The sequence below is a fragment of the Phascolarctos cinereus genome, unplaced genomic scaffold (genome assembly GCF_003287225.1).
Source record: "Phascolarctos cinereus isolate Bilbo 61053 unplaced genomic scaffold, phaCin_HiC Scaffold_2;HRSCAF=192, whole genome shotgun sequence".
In the NCBI taxonomy this organism is placed as follows: Eukaryota; Metazoa; Chordata; class Mammalia; order Diprotodontia; family Phascolarctidae; genus Phascolarctos; species Phascolarctos cinereus.
The window spans coordinates 120,588,315-120,608,951 of NW_027555625.1; the positions used below are offsets into that span (position 1 = coordinate 120,588,315).

The 20,637-nt window shown below is 39.0% G+C and overlaps 1 protein-coding gene across 1 annotated transcript in view; it reads right to left on the bottom strand.

The window, feature by feature from the left end:
- Positions 1-20,637, bottom strand: part of ANTXR1 (ANTXR cell adhesion molecule 1) — a 324,308-nt gene that overhangs the window by 67,307 nt on the left and 236,364 nt on the right. Inside the window, exon 17 of the mRNA XM_020985369.2 lies at positions 19,445-19,525. Within this exon, the coding sequence (XP_020841028.1) occupies positions 19,445-19,525 (81 nt within the window). The remainder of the gene's footprint in view (positions 1-19,444; positions 19,526-20,637) is intronic.

Sequence of the window (20,637 nt, forward strand, 5' to 3'; positions counted from 1 at the left end):
TCAGCCATTCCCCAGTTGATGGGTATCCCCTCATTTCCAGTTATTTGCCACCACAAAAAGAGCTGCTATAAATATTTTTGTACATGTGGGTCCTTTTCCCATTTGTATGATCTCTTTGAGATATAGCCCTAGAACTGCTATTTCTCGGTCAAAGGGTATGCACATTTTTATACCCTTTGGTCATAGTTCCAGATTGCTCTCCAAAATTTTTGGATAAGTTTACAACTCCACCAACAATGCATTAGTGTTCCAATTTCCCCATATCTTCTCCAACATTTATCATTTTTCTATTTTGTCATGTGGGCTAATCTGATAGGTGTGATGTAGTACCTCGGAGTTGTTTTAATTTGCATTTTTCTAATCAACAGTGATTTAGAACATTTTTTTGTATGACTAGAGATGGCCTTAATTTCTTCATCTGAGAACTGACCGTTCATATCCTTTGACCATTTATCAATTGGGGAATGACTTGTATTCTTATAAATTTGACTCAATTCTCTCTATAGTTTAGAAATGAGGCCTTTATCAGAGATACTGGCTGTAAAAATTGTTTCCCAGCTTTCTGTTTCCCTTCTAATCTTGGTTGCATTGGTTTTGTTTGTGCAAAAACTTTTCAATTTAATGTAATCAAAATCATCCATTTTGTATTTCATAATGTTCTCTGTCTCTTGTTTGGTAATAAATTCTTCCCTTCTCTACAGATCTGACAGGTAAACCATTCCTTGCTCTCCTAGTTTGCTTATGGTATCAACCTTTATATCTAAATCATGCACCCATTTTGACTTTATATTGGTGTAAGGTGGAAGATGTTGGTCTATGCCTAGTTTCTGCCATATTATTTTCCAGTTTTCCCAGTAGTTTTTGTTAAATACTGAGTTCTTATCCCAGAAGCTGGAGTCTTTGAATTTATCAAACAGTAGATCACTATAGTTATTGACTACTATAGTTATTGACTACTAGTGTCTTGCATACTTAACCTGTTCCACTGATCTACCACTCTATTTCTTAGCCAGTAGCAAGTAGTTTTGATGATTGCTGCTTTATAATACAATTTGAGATCTGGTACAGCTAGGCCACTTCCCTTGCATTTATTTTTATTAATTCCCTTGACATTCTGGACCCTTTGTTCTTCCAGATGAATTTTGTTATTACTTTTTCTAGCTCTATAAAATAACTTTGTAGTAGTTTGATTGGTATGGCACTGAATAAGTAAATTAATTTAGGTAGAATTATCATTTTTATTATATTAGCTTGGCCTACCCATGAGCAGCAGATTTTTTCCAATTATTTAGATCTGACTTTATTTGTAGGAACAGTGTTTTGTAATTGTGTTCATACAGTCCCTGGGTTTGTTGGCAGAGTGAGGGTGCTTCTACCAACTAGAGTGGCAAGACCAGAGATCTTCCTTGGAGTACTTGGGGACCCATTAAAGAGACATAGGAAACCATGATCCTAGAGCACATGGGGAAAAAGTGGAGGAGAGGCAAAGCAAAGAGAATGGCTTTTCGGACTGACCAAGCAAGAAGGGTGGGCGTACTTCCTCTCCCATTCTTAGACAGCTTACTAAGGACACTTCCATGAATTCTTAAACTTGTCCAAACCTTTCCTTTCATTCATCTACTTTTTCTGGCTGAGAAGAGAGGTCTGGGGAGTCCATTCAAACTATAACCAGTTTGGCAGCTTGCTGTTTGAATGCCTTTTCTTATAGTTTGAATTTATTTGCCGCCTGATTGTTTCAAAAGTCACACGGCCATTAAGAGGGAATTGTTGAATCTTGTGAATGGAAATCATGAATGAAGAGGCAAAAATCTAGACACAAGAAACAGCAATGAGAAAGATATTGTAATTTTGGAAAGTTTAAAAAATATTCCAAATGATGTCTCTAGACCTCTATTGAACTGATGGGCTGGCTTGGTAGAGACAGAAATGGGGAGAGAGAGAATAAGTTATTCATTAATAAGAAGTGAATCTTATGGCCAAATAATATACGAATCCTTTAATTGGTTAATTAATTAGTTGATCATGTAACCTCCTGATGCTTTCTGTAAATAGCAGAAAGCAGAGGGAGGAGACCAAAGTAGGTAGATACAGTTCTGGAAACACTACTCTGAGTACCTCTAAGCCTTACCTCGCAGACCATATATAACACACTACTAGAGCCAGGCTTTGAAGGCATACTCTAGAACTGCCTCAAATCTAGGTCTGGCTCTACCATTCCCTGGTTGTATGATGACCTAGGTGGTACTTTGACTAGAGTGCTGGATCTAGAGTTAAGAAAAACTGAGTTCAAATCTAGCTTCAGACATTAGCTGTGTGATCCTGGGTAAATCATTTAACCTCTGTCTGCCTCAGTAAAATGCTATGCAGACCTTAAAGCACTATATAAATGCTATCTACTAGGTTTTTTATTTTTAAAATTATGTCTGGCTTTCACCTCCTTCAGTGATAAGATGAAAAGATTTGAAAAGAAATTCACAGCTGTTTTGTTAGATTGAGCAACTTTTCATTTTCCTGAAGACTTAAAATCATTTTAAAGGCAAAGAAACAAAGGCCTAAAGGAGTAACATAAGTAAAATTGTATATTAATTGTGGGCTGAGAAGCCCCTAAGACATTGGACATTTGAATGAAATCCTCCCTTCTGAGCCAAGTCCCTGCCTCCCTCAATGATAGCTCCATTTGGAATGATACTGTTATTTCAAGGAAAAATTGCCCTCAAAGGAATTGACTGATGATGTCATTCCTTGGAATGGGTTCTTTTTTTTTTAATCTAGATTCTTTGGGTTCATGACATAACGTTTAATTGTTCCCCAATTCACTCCTGCAATTTGTGGTGGGGACCTGCTCTTCTGTGGATGTAATTGTATGGAAAAGAGATCAACTTAGAGAAGTTGAGAGTTGGAAGGGCCTTCAGAATTCATCTAGCCCAACCCCTACCTGAACAGTGATCCCCTCTCAAACGTTCCCAGAAGCTGGTTACCCAGCATCCACTCAAAGATGGGAAATTCAGAATCTCCCAAGACAGCCTATTTCAAAAGAGGCAGGGCACTACAATAGACAGAATGGTGCCTTTGGAATCAAAGGACCTGGGTTAGAATTCTGACTCTGATACTCACTAGCTATGTGGCCTTGGGCATGTTTCAAATCAATAAATGCTTATTAAGTGTTTGCTTTGCGTGAAACACTATGCTAGGAGATAAGGCTACAAAGACAAAAAAGAATTTTTTTTTGGAAACAAGCGTATTAATGTGTTCCCGGTACGGTACTAAGCTCTTTATAAATCCTATCTCATTATATCCTCACAATAATATTCATTTGATCTTCACAACAACCCTGAGAGGTAAGTGCTATTATTAACCCCATTTTACAGATGAGGAAACTGAAGCAGACATGGGTTAAGTGACTTGCACAGGGTCACTCAGCTAATAGGTATCTGAGGACAGATTTGAACTCAGGTCTTCCTGATTCCAAGTCTTGTATTCTATCCATTGTGTCACCTAGAGGCCCCTAAATAGTTACTGTCTAATTCACTTTTTTGGGCCTTAATTTCATCCAAAAAAAGAGATGGATGCACCAGGTAATCTATAAGATCCTTTCCAGATTTAAATTGATTTTACTTTATTGTACCATGGCAGCCCATTCCATTAAAGGGCAGGTTTTACCATTAGGGCAGTTTTTTCTTAAATCAAACTCAAATCTCCCAATCTAACCACTGCTCCTGTTTCTGTTTTCTGTATGAACAAGTCTAAACTCTTTTCCATATGATAGCAAATACATGAATATAGGAACTCATTATTCAGTTGTTTCAGTTGTATACAACTCTTTATGATCCCTTTTGGGGTTTTCTTGACAAATACGGAAGTGGTTTGCCATTTCCTTCCCCAGCTCATTTTGCAGATGACAAAACTGAAGCGGGGTTAAGCGACTTGCCTAGGGTCACACAGCTAGTCAATATCTCAAGGTTTTCCTGATTCCAAACCCAGTGCTCTATCCATTGCACCAACCAGCTGCCCTAACTATAGGAACTATGTCCCTTCTAAACCTTCTCTTTCCTGTACCTCGTTCCTTCCAGTGATTTTTGACGAGCATTCTACTTCTTCCCCCATTCTGATTGCCCTCTTGTTGTATGGGCTCAGTCTTTTTAATGCCATTCCTAAAATATGTTATTCAGAGCTGAACACAGCACTTCAGATGGGATCTGATGAGGTCGCAAAGCTGGAACTATCACCTTCCTTATTCTAGATGTAGGGCTTGTCTTAACTCACACCAAAATTTCATTAGCTTTTTTAACTGTGCCCAAATCTTTCTCACATGAACTGTTTTATTTTTAGTTATTCCTCTTCATGTTGTATTTGTGAGGTTAATTTTTTGAACACAAGTGGAAACTTCTGTATTTGTCACTAGTAAATTCCATTTTATTAGATTTAGCCCATCATCCAATCCTGTAAAGAGCTTTTTGGATACTGATTCTTTCACATAATATGCTAACCTAGTGGCATAGTTTTGAGGCCCTCCCTTTTCTGGATGTTTTCAATGTTGTCAATGTTTTTCCTAAAACTAGGTGCCCAGAAGCAGCCCATTCTCTAGAATGCTTAGAAAAGCAAGAACAGTCTTTTTTTTTTTTTGGTGGGGGGTGGTAGGGAAAGATAGAGAGGGAAAGTGAAGACAAAGAAGAGGAACCTACAGGGGAAGAGATGACAAAGAAGAGAATGCAATGGATAAAGGACAGAACAAGTGGTATTCTCTTCAACAACATTTATTCACTTCCATTGCATTACATTTATTTATTTAGCTCAGCCTCCTCCTGCAGGGTAGGATGTTGTACTGAATAATTTAAGGATGGACTGCCCTGCAGCATCTACTTTGGCCATAGCTTTCCTGAAAGAAGTTAATTGTTCCAGATTTTCCAGTGCTTTGGTTCTGGTGCTCTGGTATTTTCTTGGCTCAGCAGTGTCAGCCTAGACTTTCAAGCACTAACATCCCTCTCCAGTGAGATAATGAAGACAATAATTTCCAAGAGTGAGGACTGAATGAATCCCAGTGAGGATTTAACTATCCAGAGAAGATAAAGTGCCAAAAGAAGTCATATCTTGCTAAATAAACTGTGGCTCTGAACGAAGGGTCAACAATCTTCAAAACCTGGAGTATTCTCAACAGGGCTTAGTGACGGGGATGCCACAGGGGGCTGAAGGTAGGAGAGAGAGGAGAAACAGGAGATGTAAAAAGGGGAGGGGGAATAGAATAGGAGAGCAAGGGATAGAATGACAATAGGAAGCAGAGGAAAAGAGAGAGACAGAGAGACAGAGACAGAGAAATATACATACATAGAAAGAGTGAGAGAGAGAAAGAGAGAGAGAGAAGCAGAGAGAGTGAAGAAGAAAGAGGAGGAAAGGAGGGACAGAGAAAGAGAGAGAGAGAGGAAGGAAGAGAAGGGGAGGGAGGCAAAGAGAGAAGAAGGATAAAGGGAGGGAAGGAAGGACAGAGGGAAGGAGAGACAGAGAGAGAGAGAATCGGTGCTAGCAGAGGACAATGTGATGCAGTGGACAGAGTGCTGTTGGACTTGGACTCAGAAATACAGGGTGCTCCAAAAGGCTTCATGTACTTTTATGCTATTAAAGCTTAAAACGGCATTAAGACTTTAGAGACACCTCATGTTTGAATTCTGGCTTCTGTTGTGAGACCCTGGACAAGTCACTTAATTTTTAATTGTACTGATGTAAATGATGATGATAGTAACTGTACTGTTATTGTAAGAAAAGCATTTTGCAAACCTTAAAAAGAATAAAACTAGGGGCTATTATTAGGCTTCCCCACCCTAGTCCCACCAGTTGCCTTGCTCTGCTTTAGAAGGAGTCTGCTTTAAACAAGGTATTTTAATAATAATAGCTAGCATTTTTATCTCATCTATGTGTCAGAAAGAGGCAGCTAGGTGGCTGAATGGATATAGCTTTGGGCCTGGAGTCAGGAAGACTTGAGTTCAAACTTGGCCTCAGACACTTATTAGCTGTGTGACCTTGTGCAAGTCACTTAACATCTGTATGCTAGGTGGCCAAGTGGATAGAGCACTGAGCTTGGAGTCAGGAAGACCCTAAGTTCAAGTTAGGCTTCATATACTTACTAGCTATGTGACCTTGGGCAAGTCACTTAACCTCTGTTTGTCTTAATCCACTGGAGAAGGAAATGACAAACTGCTCTAGGATCTTTGCCAAGAAAACTCACAAAGAGTCAGACAAAACTGAACAACCACAAATGTGCTAGGCATTGTGTTAAGCCCTTTTTACAAATATTTTCCCTTTTGCTCCTCACAACAATCCTGGAAGGTGGGTATTATTACTGTCACCGCCATTTAACGGTAGAGGAAACTGAGGCAAGCAGAAGTTAAGTAACCTGCCCAAGGTCACACATCTAGTAAATGTCTGAGGCCAAATTTGATCTTAGCTTTTCAGCCCGCTGTGTGCTATGGTGCCACCTAGATGCTGTTCTCTGTATGTCATTCAGGTACCCGCTTTACTTGGCAACATGACTGCTTGGCTAAATCCCACTTGGAAGATAATTTGTGCAGTGGATAAAAAGCAGATTCCCTTACTGGGACAAAAAAAAATACATACCTAGGCTCTCTGAAGGATAAGACTAACATGGAAACATCACATGACCTAGCTTCTTTCTCTCTATTTGAAACATCTGTCCCTCAGCATAGTCCTCGTCTGTATTCTTGTGAAGAGAATTTCACAACCTCTGTGTCTGCTTCCTCATATATGTTTCAGAATTGTTATTTGCAAGTGTGTTATTTCCCTGAGAACCTTTTTGCTTGCAGAAAGGCTTGGTCTTTCAAAACAAACCCAGCATTTGCCTGAATATTTAGTTCTTGTAGATAGTAATGGAATGTGCAGATCATTCTTGATCTGCAAAGAGTCGCTTCAAGAAAAACAAATTGAACTCCCTCTAACATCAGAATCTTCCCAGGCCACGATGTGGTTTAGCAGAAAAAAGCACTGGATTTGGAGTTAAAGCACTTGGGTTTGAATCCTCGCCCAGCTACTAATATCTGTGTTACCTTAGTCAAGTAACTTCCCCTCTCCTGGCTTCAGTTAATGACTCTGTGAAATAAATTTGCCTGGATGATTTCTATGGTCCCCTCAGCTCCTTATCACTTCACTTACAGGAAGAGGAATTATAATTTTGAGTAAAACAAGGTGACAGGTGATTACTGTTACTTGTAATTGTCAAATACAGATATCAGCAAAGGTATTACATTACCATTCTCTTGACTCTGAGGTAGCCTTGTGCTACTAGCAACTCTCACTCAGTAAAAAATTCCAACATGGTACTGAGACTCTATCTAGCATCTATCCTTTTTGGGGAGGGGAGTGAGAAGGAAGGGGACAAGGATTTATTAAGCACCTGCTATGTGCCAGACACTGTACTAAAGACTTTATAAATATTATTGCACCCTTACAACAACCCTGGGAAGTAGATGCTGTTATTATCCCTAGACAAAAGTTCAATGATTTGCCCAGGGTCACATAGCTAGAGTCCAAAGCTAAATTTGAATTCAGATCTTTCTGACTCCAGGCCCAGTGCTCTATCTATTGCACCACCTAACTGCCTCAAAATTATGTTCCTTTAAAGAAGCGGACCATTCTAGTAATGGAAGAGCTCTAGTTGGAAGGATTTTGGTTTCAAAGTTGGAGTCAAATCTCTGAGGGGGAGCCATTCTTGGAAAGCCCCCTACCCCTCTCCCTTGCTGCTGATCATCTTATTGGAGAGCCTGCATCAGTAGAAGAAAACTCATCCAACCAAGAACATAGAATAAAATACCAGACATACAGCTACAGATAGGAAAACATGATAAAGCCACTAGAGGAAGGAAGCAGCTTCACAGAGCATGATCTTTTGTACCAGGGAAGACTTTCAGATATAGACTTAAAAAAAGGACGTCCAATAACCAGAAGTGATATGTTTGCCCTTTGACCATATGTGTTCTTTTTATTTAGAATCCAGTCTTCTGTGGATCTATGTGGACTTATAGAACAATATGCCCTGGAGTTTTTTTTTCTTAACCAATTGTTCCTTTTAAACTACCTTAATAAATATCCCTTTATAAAGCTAAAAAAAAAATTACATTCCCTTAGCAGTTAGCCAACTGTCATCTGAAATCATGATTTCTACCTTTCTTCCTGTATCTGAATGCTAATGCTCCCTCTCAGCCTTGATTCAGTGAATGAGACATGGTGCCTGTAACAATCGCACAGGTCCATAGAATATAAGAAATGGAAGAAACCTTAGGGATCACCTAGTCCAGTCTTTCTTTTTATGAAATTGGGGTCCCAGTAGGATAAATGGTTTGCCCAAGTGATGAGGATGGAATCTGGACCTCAAAAAGGAAAAACCCTGGACTTTCCCACATGGCCAAATAGGCTATATAATCCTATCAACTGGCTTGTCATTACTGCTCAATCTACCTTCAGATGGCCCCCAGCCACTTCCCACCCTTAATCCTATCTAGACTTCATTCTCCCTTGGCCACGTGTTCCAGGTCTCAGGCTTTCTGTTCACCCCAGCTTACTGGACACTCCCATCCAGATCTTCCTTAGACCCCTCCTTCAGTCACCCCAAACTACTTGGCCTCTCCTAGATCCCTCCCACAATCCTTCTGTATATAAGGTTTGTCTTGTCTTCGTTAAGGTGCTCAGATTCTTAAAATCTAGCCACTGCTCAGATTCTTATAATCTAGCCAATGGCTCAGTAATGTTCAGATTCCTTTAGAGTCTGGCCAATATGGCTGATGTTCTAATAAACTTTATCTCTGGCTGACAGAAGGCTTGGATAGAATTCATTTGGGCAGGACCCATGTGTCTTGATTTTGGGGTCCCAGCACCCCTAAACCTCAACACAAGGTCATATAACTAGTAATTTACTCAAGCAAAACCTGACATTGAATCCAGGTACTCTGCATCCAAATTGAGTACTCTTCCCATTACACCATACTTTATTCCCTCACTTAAAGGTAACAATTTTCATGTTTGCAACAGGAAATTCACAATGGGACAAATGACTTCCTATAAAAGATGCTCTTCCTGCAGAGGAGGAATTTTATTTGTGTGAGATATTGGGGGTAAAGTTTATCTAGACAAAAAGGATGATGTGTATTATTTATAGCTGATTGTAGCTTTGATGCTGACCAAGATTCTCCTTATCAATACCCAAGGTTGATTCTTTCTCATCTGACTTTTAATTATCCAGTTTGTAGATTGCCTAGACATTTTGTTCTACTTTTTCCTTCCTCCAGTGACTGATTTTTTTTTTTTGGTTCTCCTCCTCATGAGCACTTAAGCTGAGAGAGGATGGAGGGAAAACCAAAAAAGATAGAACTTTAATTAGACCATTGTATTATTAGTTAGTAGCTGTGATAAATGGTATAGCTTAACGGGTGTCCCTGTGACTGAATTATTCGGTCAAGGGGCATACCTGAGGACCTAGAAGACCACATGTGGCCTTGAGGTTCCCTACACCTGGCAGCAGATAAATTAGAAGTTGATTTAAAGGAGAATTTTGGATTTTTCATGCCTTCTATCATCATCGATCATTAGAAATTGGTTAGTGTGTCACAGCTGGAGTTTTGAAATCAATTTCTAATTCTTAATCATTTCAAAAGAGAGGATTACTTTGCTCTAGCAAGTCTTCCACCAGGACAAAAATAGCTCACCATTCGCTCTTGCAAAAAGCTGTAACATGTGGCGGCTACACACCAAATAGCTTACATATTGACAACACAAACTACTTACCCCTGATGAGAGGCCTGGTAGGTTGACCAGTGTTGTACTGGGGAAGGATGTAATACCAGTAGCATTGATGCTGATTGTTTTTTTTTTTTGCAAAGACATCTCTTCAGTTAATTTTAGACTTTATTTCCAGTGTCAGGGTCAGCTTTATGAGTGGGTAGCTACCTGCATGGCATGACTTCAGGGGCCCTGGGAAGGACTCCTTTGTCTTCCCCAGATGTGTTCATTAACAGCTCACAGTTGTCAGAAACCCCACCATTCACAGCTTTTGTCCTGTAACTAAGGCTTTACTCTCGGTCAGAACGTATCTTCATCCAAGTTCACATTTTAAGCTTCATCAGTCTTTTAAACCTCATTATCATTTTGTTTATCACATTCTTTCCTGAGAGCTAGGAATACGAATGGAAACATAGAGGGCTTGAGCTATGCTATTAAAAAGAGGCTTGGGGTGTTGGATGAAAAATCACGCAGAATTATGGATGAGAAAGTGCTCCAAAGAATCACAAAACCTCAGAGCTAGAAGTAACCCCAGGGTCCATCTGATGCAGCTTTCCCACTTTACATTTGAAAAAGCTGAGGCCCTGAGAGCATGGGGAAGGAGGCCAGACTTACAAAGGGAATTAGTCACACAGGCTGGACTAGAAGTCAGTTCTTCAAACTCCTGGAGTCCAGTCATCTTTTCGTTATATTATGTAAGTAAGGTGATTCAAATGGCAGCATCCGGGAGAAGACAAGCAAAAATAAAATATTAACTCAAACCTGGGCATGGCATGGTCCATTTAAAACCTCAAATTCCAGGTACGTTTAGGGCACATGGGGCTCATTCCAAACCCACTGTCAAGTAGCTTCTCTCAAGTTCCTTCCCATACCCTGATATCACATTGATGTGGTTAGAAGCTTTGTAAATATTTTTACTTTATGCTAAGGAGCGCTGCTAATTTTTCCTTTAAAAAGAGGCTCCTCCCTATCCTTTCTTTTTCATTTTGGATCTGAGACTTCCTGTCTTCGTCCAAGGGAACAAAGGTTTCTGGTCCCATCTCAGAAAGAAAGAGATGAAAGATGGTGATAAACCAAAATTTGGACTCTTCTATTCTGGCTTCCCATCAGTCTTGCTTCTGACCCTATAGATGTGTTTCTCTGAGATAGTAGGTGCCAAGCAGGGCTGTTGCTGTGGAAGGACAGATACAATCCTTCCAGTAGCTTCACAGAGGCTGTGTTAATAGGCACCACTGGTTTGCAAATTGGAGATCTGTGTCTTCCCCCTTCATCGTCAGGGAGAATGCATTAATTAATTGAGAGGCTTGGCCCATATAGACTTTGTCAAAAGGGAAGAGTTTCTGTGAGATCAACATGTGCCAACAGTCACTCAGAACATAATTTATAACATAATTAAGTGATATTTTTGTTTTGTTTTGTTTTAAAGGAAATGTGTGACTCTCATTTGTTCAGGGCACACGCTGAGATTTACTCATTTGGAATTTATGGAAAATGTGGCAAGCACTATAAATCAGTGCTGAGGGGAGTCTCAGAGTCCTCACTATAGAGCCAATGTAGGTTTACTAAAACAAAGTTTGGCATGAGATTTTACTGAAAAAGGAAATCAAAGAAAAGAAAAAAGTGGTGGCAGGGAAGATGGTAGAGACAAAAATGGAAGGATCAGTGGCAGTTCCACCTCTTATGTGCATCTTCAGCCGATCTCTCTCTATACTCCAGCTGAAAATGTTTTTCCTTTCCTCAAATATTCCTAGAACATTCTCCTGGTCTTCCATTTGTTTCCATCATGACATTCTTGTATAAATATTACTTACCCATATACTTGTTCTAAGACTCTCTCTGCCCTACTATAATATAAACTGTCAAAACGGTATCATTTCCCCCCATTATAATAGCATCTAGATAACACATTTCATTAAATGTATTTTTTTTAAAAAAACTTTGACCTGTGTTGTAACTGGCAAAGTAAACTCCCTGTGAGGAAATTGCCTCTACTAACACAGGTCATTATCTGCCCTGCAACCTGTTAGTCATACAGAGTTGCCTGAGGCGACTGAGATGGTAAATGACTGTGCACATTGATTGGCACAGTCTGTGCCCACTGACACAACTATGGGTCACATAGCCATTATATGTCAGAGGTGAGATTTGAACCTAAGTCTTCCTCACTCTGGATGCCAGTCCTCTATACTCTAGGCCACCTTGCTTCTGCTTTATACATATTATGAAACTGACATTTCATAAATGTTTGTTGAACTGAAACATTTGCAGATGATATGGCCCGTCATCTTTAGGTGACCTTCCTTTGTGACCAGGAAGAAGGTAAGTTTTAGGGATATGCATAGACACAATGCCTAACGCATTTTAACTGTACAGCATATGAATGTGGAGATCATAGAATTTAAGGCTGGGAGAGAACTGGAATATCAAATTGACCTCACTTTAGCCACAGGAGTTATTTGTATGTTTAAGAAATCTTAAATTTCTATATCTGGCCCTAGGCAGATCTATCATTCCATCTCCTCCTGGGCCTCCCTCTTCCTAAAATTATTGTTCAACCTCACCAGGACCACAAGTCCCCTACCTGTTTATTAGTGCTTTCCCAAGCCATCATCCCTGATCTGGCCTCACTTTCCCATTATTCTGTCTTTCTTAATCTTCAGTCTCTCTCGATATTCTTGTTCCTTCCCTGATGCCTACAAACTTGAAAAGGTCTCCTCTGGCCTTTAAAAGAAAACAAACAAAACAGAACTTTTCACTTGACTCCATAAACCCCTAATTTTGTCCTATATGTTTACACTCATCGTTTCAACTTCCTCTCTTCTCATTCACTTCTCACCTTGTACTCTGGCTTTTGATCTCATCACTCAAATGAAACTTCTCTCCAAAGATCCCAGTCATCACTTAGCTGCCAAATCCAATGGCCTTTTCTCAGTTCTTAGCCTTCTTGACCTCTCGGCAGCATTTCCAACTGTTGACCACCTTTTCATTATGGACATTATCTTCTCTGGGTTTTTGTGACACAGCTTTTTTTGGGTTCTGTTTCTATTTGTCAGACTGCTTCTAGATTTCTTTTGCTGGATTACTAGTCCTATTACACCCTCTATTTGAGTGCACCCCAACGCTCTCCCCTCAGTCTCCTTTTCTCTCCCTATATATTCTTTTTTTTGGTGATTTCATCAGCCATAATTAATTCAATTATCTCTATGTAAATGATTTAGACCATGGGTGTCCCTCTAGGTCCTCAAGTGCCCCTTTTTGAGGAATCCAAACTTCACTGAACAAATTCATGGACTCAGCACCCAGGGACCTTGAAGGCCACGTGTGGCCCCATGGCCGAAGGTTCTCTACCTCTGATTTAGATCTATATATCCAGTGTAATCTGTCCTGGACTCTAGTCTCACGTCACCGACTACCTCTTGGTCATTTCCAACTGCATGTTCCATGAGTTATTTCAAACCCAACATATCCAAAATAAAATCAAGTTCTTTCACGCCACATCCATTCATCTTTCTAACTTCATTATTGCTATTGAGGACATCACCATCCTTCTCGTCACCCAGGCCCAAAATGTCAGTCATTCTCACCTTTTCACTCTTCATTACTCTCCAAATGCAATTAATTTTCCAGTCTTATGGATTCTAGCTCTGCAGCATCTTTCATATCTGTTCTCTTCTCTCCACTTACACAACCACTTTGCTAGGCCTGGCCCTTGTTATTTCTTGCCTGGACTATTGCAAAAGACTTCTTATTGGACTCTGTACCTCAAGTCTCTCCCTTTCCAATCTATCCTCACCGTGCCTGCCAAAGTGATATTCAAAAGACTTCTTATTGGACTCTGTACCTCAAGTCTCCCCCTTTCCAATCTATCCTCACCGTGCCTGCCAAAGTGATATTCCTAAAGCCCAACCCGACCATTTCACTTTCCTGTCGGAACAGCAACAGTGGCTCCTATTTTCTTTGACGGTAAAATTCAGACTTCTGTTTATCATTTGAAGCTTTTTGCGGTTTGGTTCCAATTCCACCTTCCCATGTTTATTACCCTGTACTCCCCTCAAAATACCTGATGTTTCAGCCAAAGTCACCAAATGATTGTTTCCCATACATGATGTTCCATCTTTCCACAGGCGATCCTACGTGCCTGGAGGCACCACTTTCTCACTTCTGCCTTACAGAAGCATCAACTTCCTTCAAAGCCAAGGTCAAATTCACCTCCTACCTGAGGCACTTTCTCTTCAGTTTATCTGTTGCTACCTTCCTACCAGAAATGACTTGGTATTTACTTTGTACATAGGCAACGAGGTAGTGAACGGATAGCGCGCCAGGCCGGAAGTCAGGAATACCTGAGTTCAAATCCAGCCTCAGATGCTTACTAGCTGTGTGACCCTGAGCGAGTCACTTAGGCCTGTTTGCCTCAAGTTCCTTATCTGTACAACGAGCTGGAGAAGCAAATGGCAAGTCATTCTATTGTCTTTGCCAAGAAAACCCAAATGGGGTCACAAAGACTTTGAAATGAACTCAACAACAACCCAACTTACTACAAAAAAGTAGGTTTGTTAAAATTAAAAAAGCAACAAAATCTGATGAGGACACAAATGGAGTGGAGAAATGAAAAGGAAATCACTAATTAAATGTGATTGCTATTCTTGTAATTGAAGTTTACATACTTTTTCTCCTTTTAGCAAGTTTAGCTATGATAGAAACTAGGCTTGGAAAAGACATGAAAGATGTGAACTTTCCTTTGCTGACAAAATCCTATAATATGTGATTGAGGACATTATTTTTAATAATTAGAAAAGGAAGTAGAGATCATTAAAAGCCAATATGACAGAGTCATACTGACTTGCCCAGAGTCACAAGAAGTAAATAGAAGATTTGAGATTCAGATTCAAAGGTCACTGCCTTTTTGGATAGGTAATTAGACTGTGGAGGTAGTGGGACAGTGGATAAAGGGCTAGCCTTGTAGCCAGGAAGAACTGAGTTCAAATCCTGCCTGTAACATATACTGTGACAATGGCCAAATAAATCATTTCCTCTCATTCCTTTGGGCGAATTTTAAGACTAGAAGTTATAGATGAAATACCTATGGATATCAGTGGAATGGTTTTCCACAATGAGATTCCCCACTCCAATTGAATTGTAGGTTCAAACCAAAGAACCAACAAAAAATTAGACTAGTAAATTAAAGGAATAATGGATGTATAAATATATGTATATCTAGATAAAGTTCCACAAAATGATTTTTCAAAGACTCTCATGCTGTTTGTGAATCAGAAACAAAGGAAATATGGTCTTGAAGGTGAGTATGCTTTTCTGCCCATTATAAATGAATTTAATCAATTTTTAAAATGTGATTGTTTTTGTTGAGATAGTTAATAAGTTTATAATAAAGATTATGTAAAAAATAAACCCACCCCAACTTCCTCTAGGAGTTACCAAACCTCACCCAGAAAAGAGAAAAAAAAAAGACAGAAACTTTGGTAGGCCCCAGTTTACTTTCTTGTGATAAGGAAATACATAATAATAGCCATATTCAAAGTTTGGTCTTATAATTATAGTACAAACACGAAACAATTTATTTTACCCTAAAAGTCTGCCTGCTGATATAGTTTAAGAGTACATATGAAAATATGACCCACGTTGCTATTTATTGGATTTTGTTTTCTTCATCTGGGGCATATTTAGGCTTTATATCACTGGTAAGAAAATAGATGAAAAAACCTCACTACATTTATAAAAGACCCAAGATGGAAAAGCTGTGGTCAGATACAGTTTGTGTTGTTGTTTAATAGTTTCATTCTGATTCTTCTTGTTTGGTTTTTTGAAATAAATTTTTATTGATATTTTCTGTTTCTTACGACACCAAAATCACCCAAATATCCTTCCCTCTCCCTCTCCCAGAGAGCTATCTATACAACAAATACTGTTTTTCCTTGATTATTTCATGGACCATGTACCTTAAAGATCTTTCACTGGCCTCTAGCATGCAAGTGGAATTTTAAGAATGAGGAAATCAAAACAACTCATTGTCATATGAAAAAATGCCCTAAATCATTATTAATTAGAGAAATGCAAATTAAAACAAACTTGAGATATCATTTTACACCTATCAGATTGGATAAAATGATTGAAGTGACGAATGTTGGAGGGAAAAAATTGGAATGCATTCATTGTTAGTGGAATTGTGAACTGATCCAACCATTTTGGAAAGCAATCTGGAATTATGCCCAAAGAGTCATTAAACTGCTTATGCCCTTTGACCCAGCAATACCAGTATTTGTAGTGGTACTTATACTACCACTACTATTTCCAAAGATGATTAGGGAAAAAGAAAAAGAACCTATATGTTCTAAAATGTTTATAGCAGTTCCTTTTGTGCTGGCAAAGAACTGGAAAGTGCCCATCAGTGGGGGAATGGCTGAACAAATTGTGGTACATGATTGTGATGGAATACTACTGTGCTAGAAGAAATGACCAGTTCAATGATCTTAGAAAAACGTGAAAAGACTTGCACAAAATAATGAAGAACAAAATGAACAGAGCCAGGAGAACATTGTATACAATAACAGCAATATTGTTTTAAGAATTACCTTGAACAAATAAGTCATTTTGTCTATTATAAATACCCAATTAACTATAGAGGACATAGGAAGAAAGATGTTATTTGCATCCAGAGAAAGAACTGAAAAATAGATGTATGTATAGAATTATTTGTGTATGTGTGTGTAGTGTGTGTGTATATATACATATATATGTGTGTATATATTATACATACATACATAACATACGTATGTATTTGTGTCTAATGGTAGCTATCTCTAGGGTGGAAGGGGAGGAAAGAAAAAAGAAATTTACATGATAATTTTATTATATATTTAAGAGGAATGGAAAATTGTATATAATAAATATGCAGTTTGTGAGCAATCAACTTTTAAAAAAAATTATACTATGTTATAGAAATGCTTGTTTTATTCCATAAATTAAAAAATAAAATTATAAAAAGAATTATGTAGAAGATGTTGATATCTTGTTCAGTAAAACTTCTTGAAAGCAAGGAATGTGTAAAAACATTTATCGCACTTAGCATACAGCTGTGCACCTACTTGATCATCTATTCTAACATTTACCTGAATAGAAATCCTTATAACATCTCTACCATCCCTATACACATGCATTTTTTTTTTTAGTCTAGACGTGGGACTTCATCAGCATGGATAGTTTGTTCATGGTTACATAGCCATGTAGGTGTGACAAGCAGCGCCTGAACTGACATCTTTAAGATCTAAGGCTAACCTTCCATCCACCATTCTCTGTTGCATGTCCAGTTATTCCTTCACCCCTCCCCCATTGGAACATCAACAAATAATTCATTTCAGACAGTAAATATAAGTTGAATGTATATATTTGATAAAAGGAATTCTACAAGCTCCCACCGTATTGCTAATGGATTCAGATAACTTTTTTTTAGATTTTTTTCCCAATTACATGTAAAAAATTTTTTTTTAATATTCATTTAAAAAAAAATTTTGAGTTCCAAATTCTTTCCGTTCTTCCCTCCTCTCCCCCCTCCTTGAGAAGGCAAACAATTTGATATAGGTTATACATGTGCAGTCATGTAAAACGTATTTCCACAGATAGCTTTACTTTAGATTTAGATTTGTTTTATTCTCTTGCAGTCGAACAATTCTCGCACTTTTGAACCGCCAGCACGTTTGATACCTATCTTCTGTGGCAAATAAGATTCTGGAATTTCAGAATTGTATCTTACTGTAAGTTATCATTTTGTATCCTACATTCCTCCTTATGAGCCACAAGGTTTGTTTGTTTTTTCAAACATATAAGTTGCTACTAGTTCATGATGTGCAACAGTCTCATTCTTCTTGCTTAGCAGAAGCAGATTGTATATCATAAGCCTCAAACTGGCAGCATCTAAACACATAGTGGTGGCTAATGGGCATCAGAGCTATCCCTCAAAACTCTTAAAGTAGCAACTGAGGGGCATCAGAAATCTCATCCATAGCCACTGCAAGCTCATAGAATCTAGAGCTAGAAGGGCTCTTATAGGTCATTTGGTGCAATCCCTTCATTTTGTGGATTAAGAAACTGAAGTGGAGAGAGGTTGGACTGTCCAAAGTCACACCCATACAGTAAGTGGCAGTGCCCTGGGATTCCAGTTCAACATGCTTTCAACCAAACTATGCTGCTTCAAATTGGATAGGCGGCAAGGAAAGATGTTCAGTTCTCATTTATAGCTATTTGCAGCAATGAGGATCAAAGCCAGTGTGAAGATGGGTTTTAGAATCACAAAATCTTGACGTGGGCCTCAAAAAGGACATCTGGTCCAGTTTGCCTATACCTGAGCAGGAATATATTCTCTACAACATCTCTGACGTAGGCTCATCCAATATCTGTGTGAAGACTTTCAGACTTACTGCCTTCCAAACATGCATATTCAACTTTATTGTTGTTCAGCCATTTCAGTTGTGTCTGACTCTTTGTGACCCTGTGGACCTCTGTCCATGGGGTTTTCTTGGCAAAGATACTGGAGTGGTTTGCCATTTCCTTCTCTAGTTACAAACAGAGGTTAAATGACTTGCCCAAGGTCACACAGCTAGGAAGTAAGTGGCACAGTGGATAGAGCACTAGGCTTGGCATCAGGAAGACTCATCTTCAGGAGTTAAATTCAGTCTCAGGCATTTACAAGCTGTGTGACCCTGGGCAAGTCACTTAACCCATTTGCCTCAGTTATTCTTCTGTAAAATGAGCTGAAGAAGGAAATGGCAAACCACTCCAGTATATTTGCTAAGAAAACCTTGAATGGGGTCAGGAAGAGTCAGACATGACTGAACAATAACAAACAACTTCCCAACTTCAAGCCCAGAGCTCTATCTACTGTGCTACCTGGCTGTCCCACTTTAGGACAGTTTTAATTGTTCATAAAATTTTCCTTACATTTAAACTTCCTTCTGCAACATCCACTCCATGCTCAGAGTTCTGCCCAAGTCAACAATATAAATGCTTCTTCGGGTACTAGGATACCTGGAGCACAAATCAATTTCAATTTTGGGGAAGATTTCACTGAACTTTGAAAGGTCTATTTATATGCTTCAATTCATTATATTAGCTATATCTCAGACAACTGAAAGGGCAGAGTGAGAAAATAGATTCCCAATGAGACATCTCTAAGCACACTGTAGCTTAATGTCACTCATATAGAAAATTGGACCAGAAAATTCAGATTTTTTGGTTTATAAAGTGGAAACTTGAAACAGTGTCAGGGCTAATGTCATTAGCATTTATTCCATTTTCCTGTTCAAATTTGCATGGTATAATGAGCAACTTTCTTCAAAGTGGGTGATTGATTAATTTACTTTATCTATGTGTTAGTGATCTCAAATACTAGGACACTTACCACCACTACCACCACCACCACCCCCCCTTCAATTTTTGTTGGAATCACTCAAAAAAGAAAGCAAAACGTCCCTGTGGAATCAAGACTTTTTTTTTTGATACTTGGTTCAACACAATGGAAACTGACAAACAAATGAACGTGTGTATCTGAAGTACGCCCAGTTATTCCTTGAGAAAGACATAGAGAATTTGTTTGTGTGTATGCTTATATGCAGGCACATAAATGCACAGTAGTCTGAGCATTGTCATATAATCTTACCGTATCACCAGGCTGTGGGCGCATCACAGATACCCGGTCATAACCTTTCCTTACCAGGATACAGAAGGCATCCAGTTTTCCCTGTAAAGAGAAAAAAATACATTGGCATGTAACTGATGATCACTGAATATGGATCTCTAGCCATTTTTCTTCAGTGATGGGGAATACACTGGACTGACAATTCAAGTTGCAGGTGGTGCTGTCATGATACTTTATGAGGAAACAGAGGGGTTCAATGTCTCTGGCTCCCTCGGTCCATTCTGTTGAGTTTCTAGTGACAATGGGCAAAAAATAATCTACTGTGAAAATTGCTGTAAGAAAATATAGTCATAGGACAGAAATGAGAGGTAGAAGGGATTTTTTCTTTCAATCACTGAGTACAGTTCTCTTCATTTTAGTGATGAGGAAATTTCCAAAGGGGAAGCACCGGAGGGACTTATCAGTCAGTTGATAAGCATTTATTAAGTGTCTGCTATGTGCCAAGCACTGTACTGATTGCTGAGAATACAGAGAATAGCACAAGATGGTATCGGCTTTTAAGGAGCTCACAGTCTAATTGGGGAGACACCATGCAAACTGCTGCACACAAACAAAATGAAGACAGGATAAATTGGAGATAGTCAACAGAAAGAGGGAACTAGGATTAAAGAGGATTGGAAAGGGCTTCTTATGTGAGGTAAGGTCATAGACCACAGAAAGTTAGAACTGGAAGGGCCCATTAATCAAGTCAAGAAGCATTTATTAAACACACCTAGTGGGGCAGCTAGGTGGCACAGTGGATAGAGCACTGGCCCTGGATTCAGGAGGACCTGAGTTCAAATCCGACCTCAGACACATAACAATTACTAGCTGTGTGACCCTGGGCAAGTCACTTAACCCCATTGCCTAGCCAAAAACAAAACAAAACAAAACACACCTAGGTATGTGCCAGACACTGTGCTAAGGGTTAGGGTTACAAAGAAAGGTGAAAAAAAGTCCCTTTTCTCTGAGGGCTCATTGTCTAATGGGGGAGACATGGACAACTATGCACAAATAAGCTATGTATAGGATGAATTGGAGAAACTCAGCAGAGGGAAAGTGCTAACTTTAAAGGGGTTCTAGAAAGGCTTCCTGTAGAACAGGGGTTCCCAAACTTATTTGGCCTACTGCCCCGTTAAAAAAATTATTCAGCACCTTACTGGAAATACACTTTC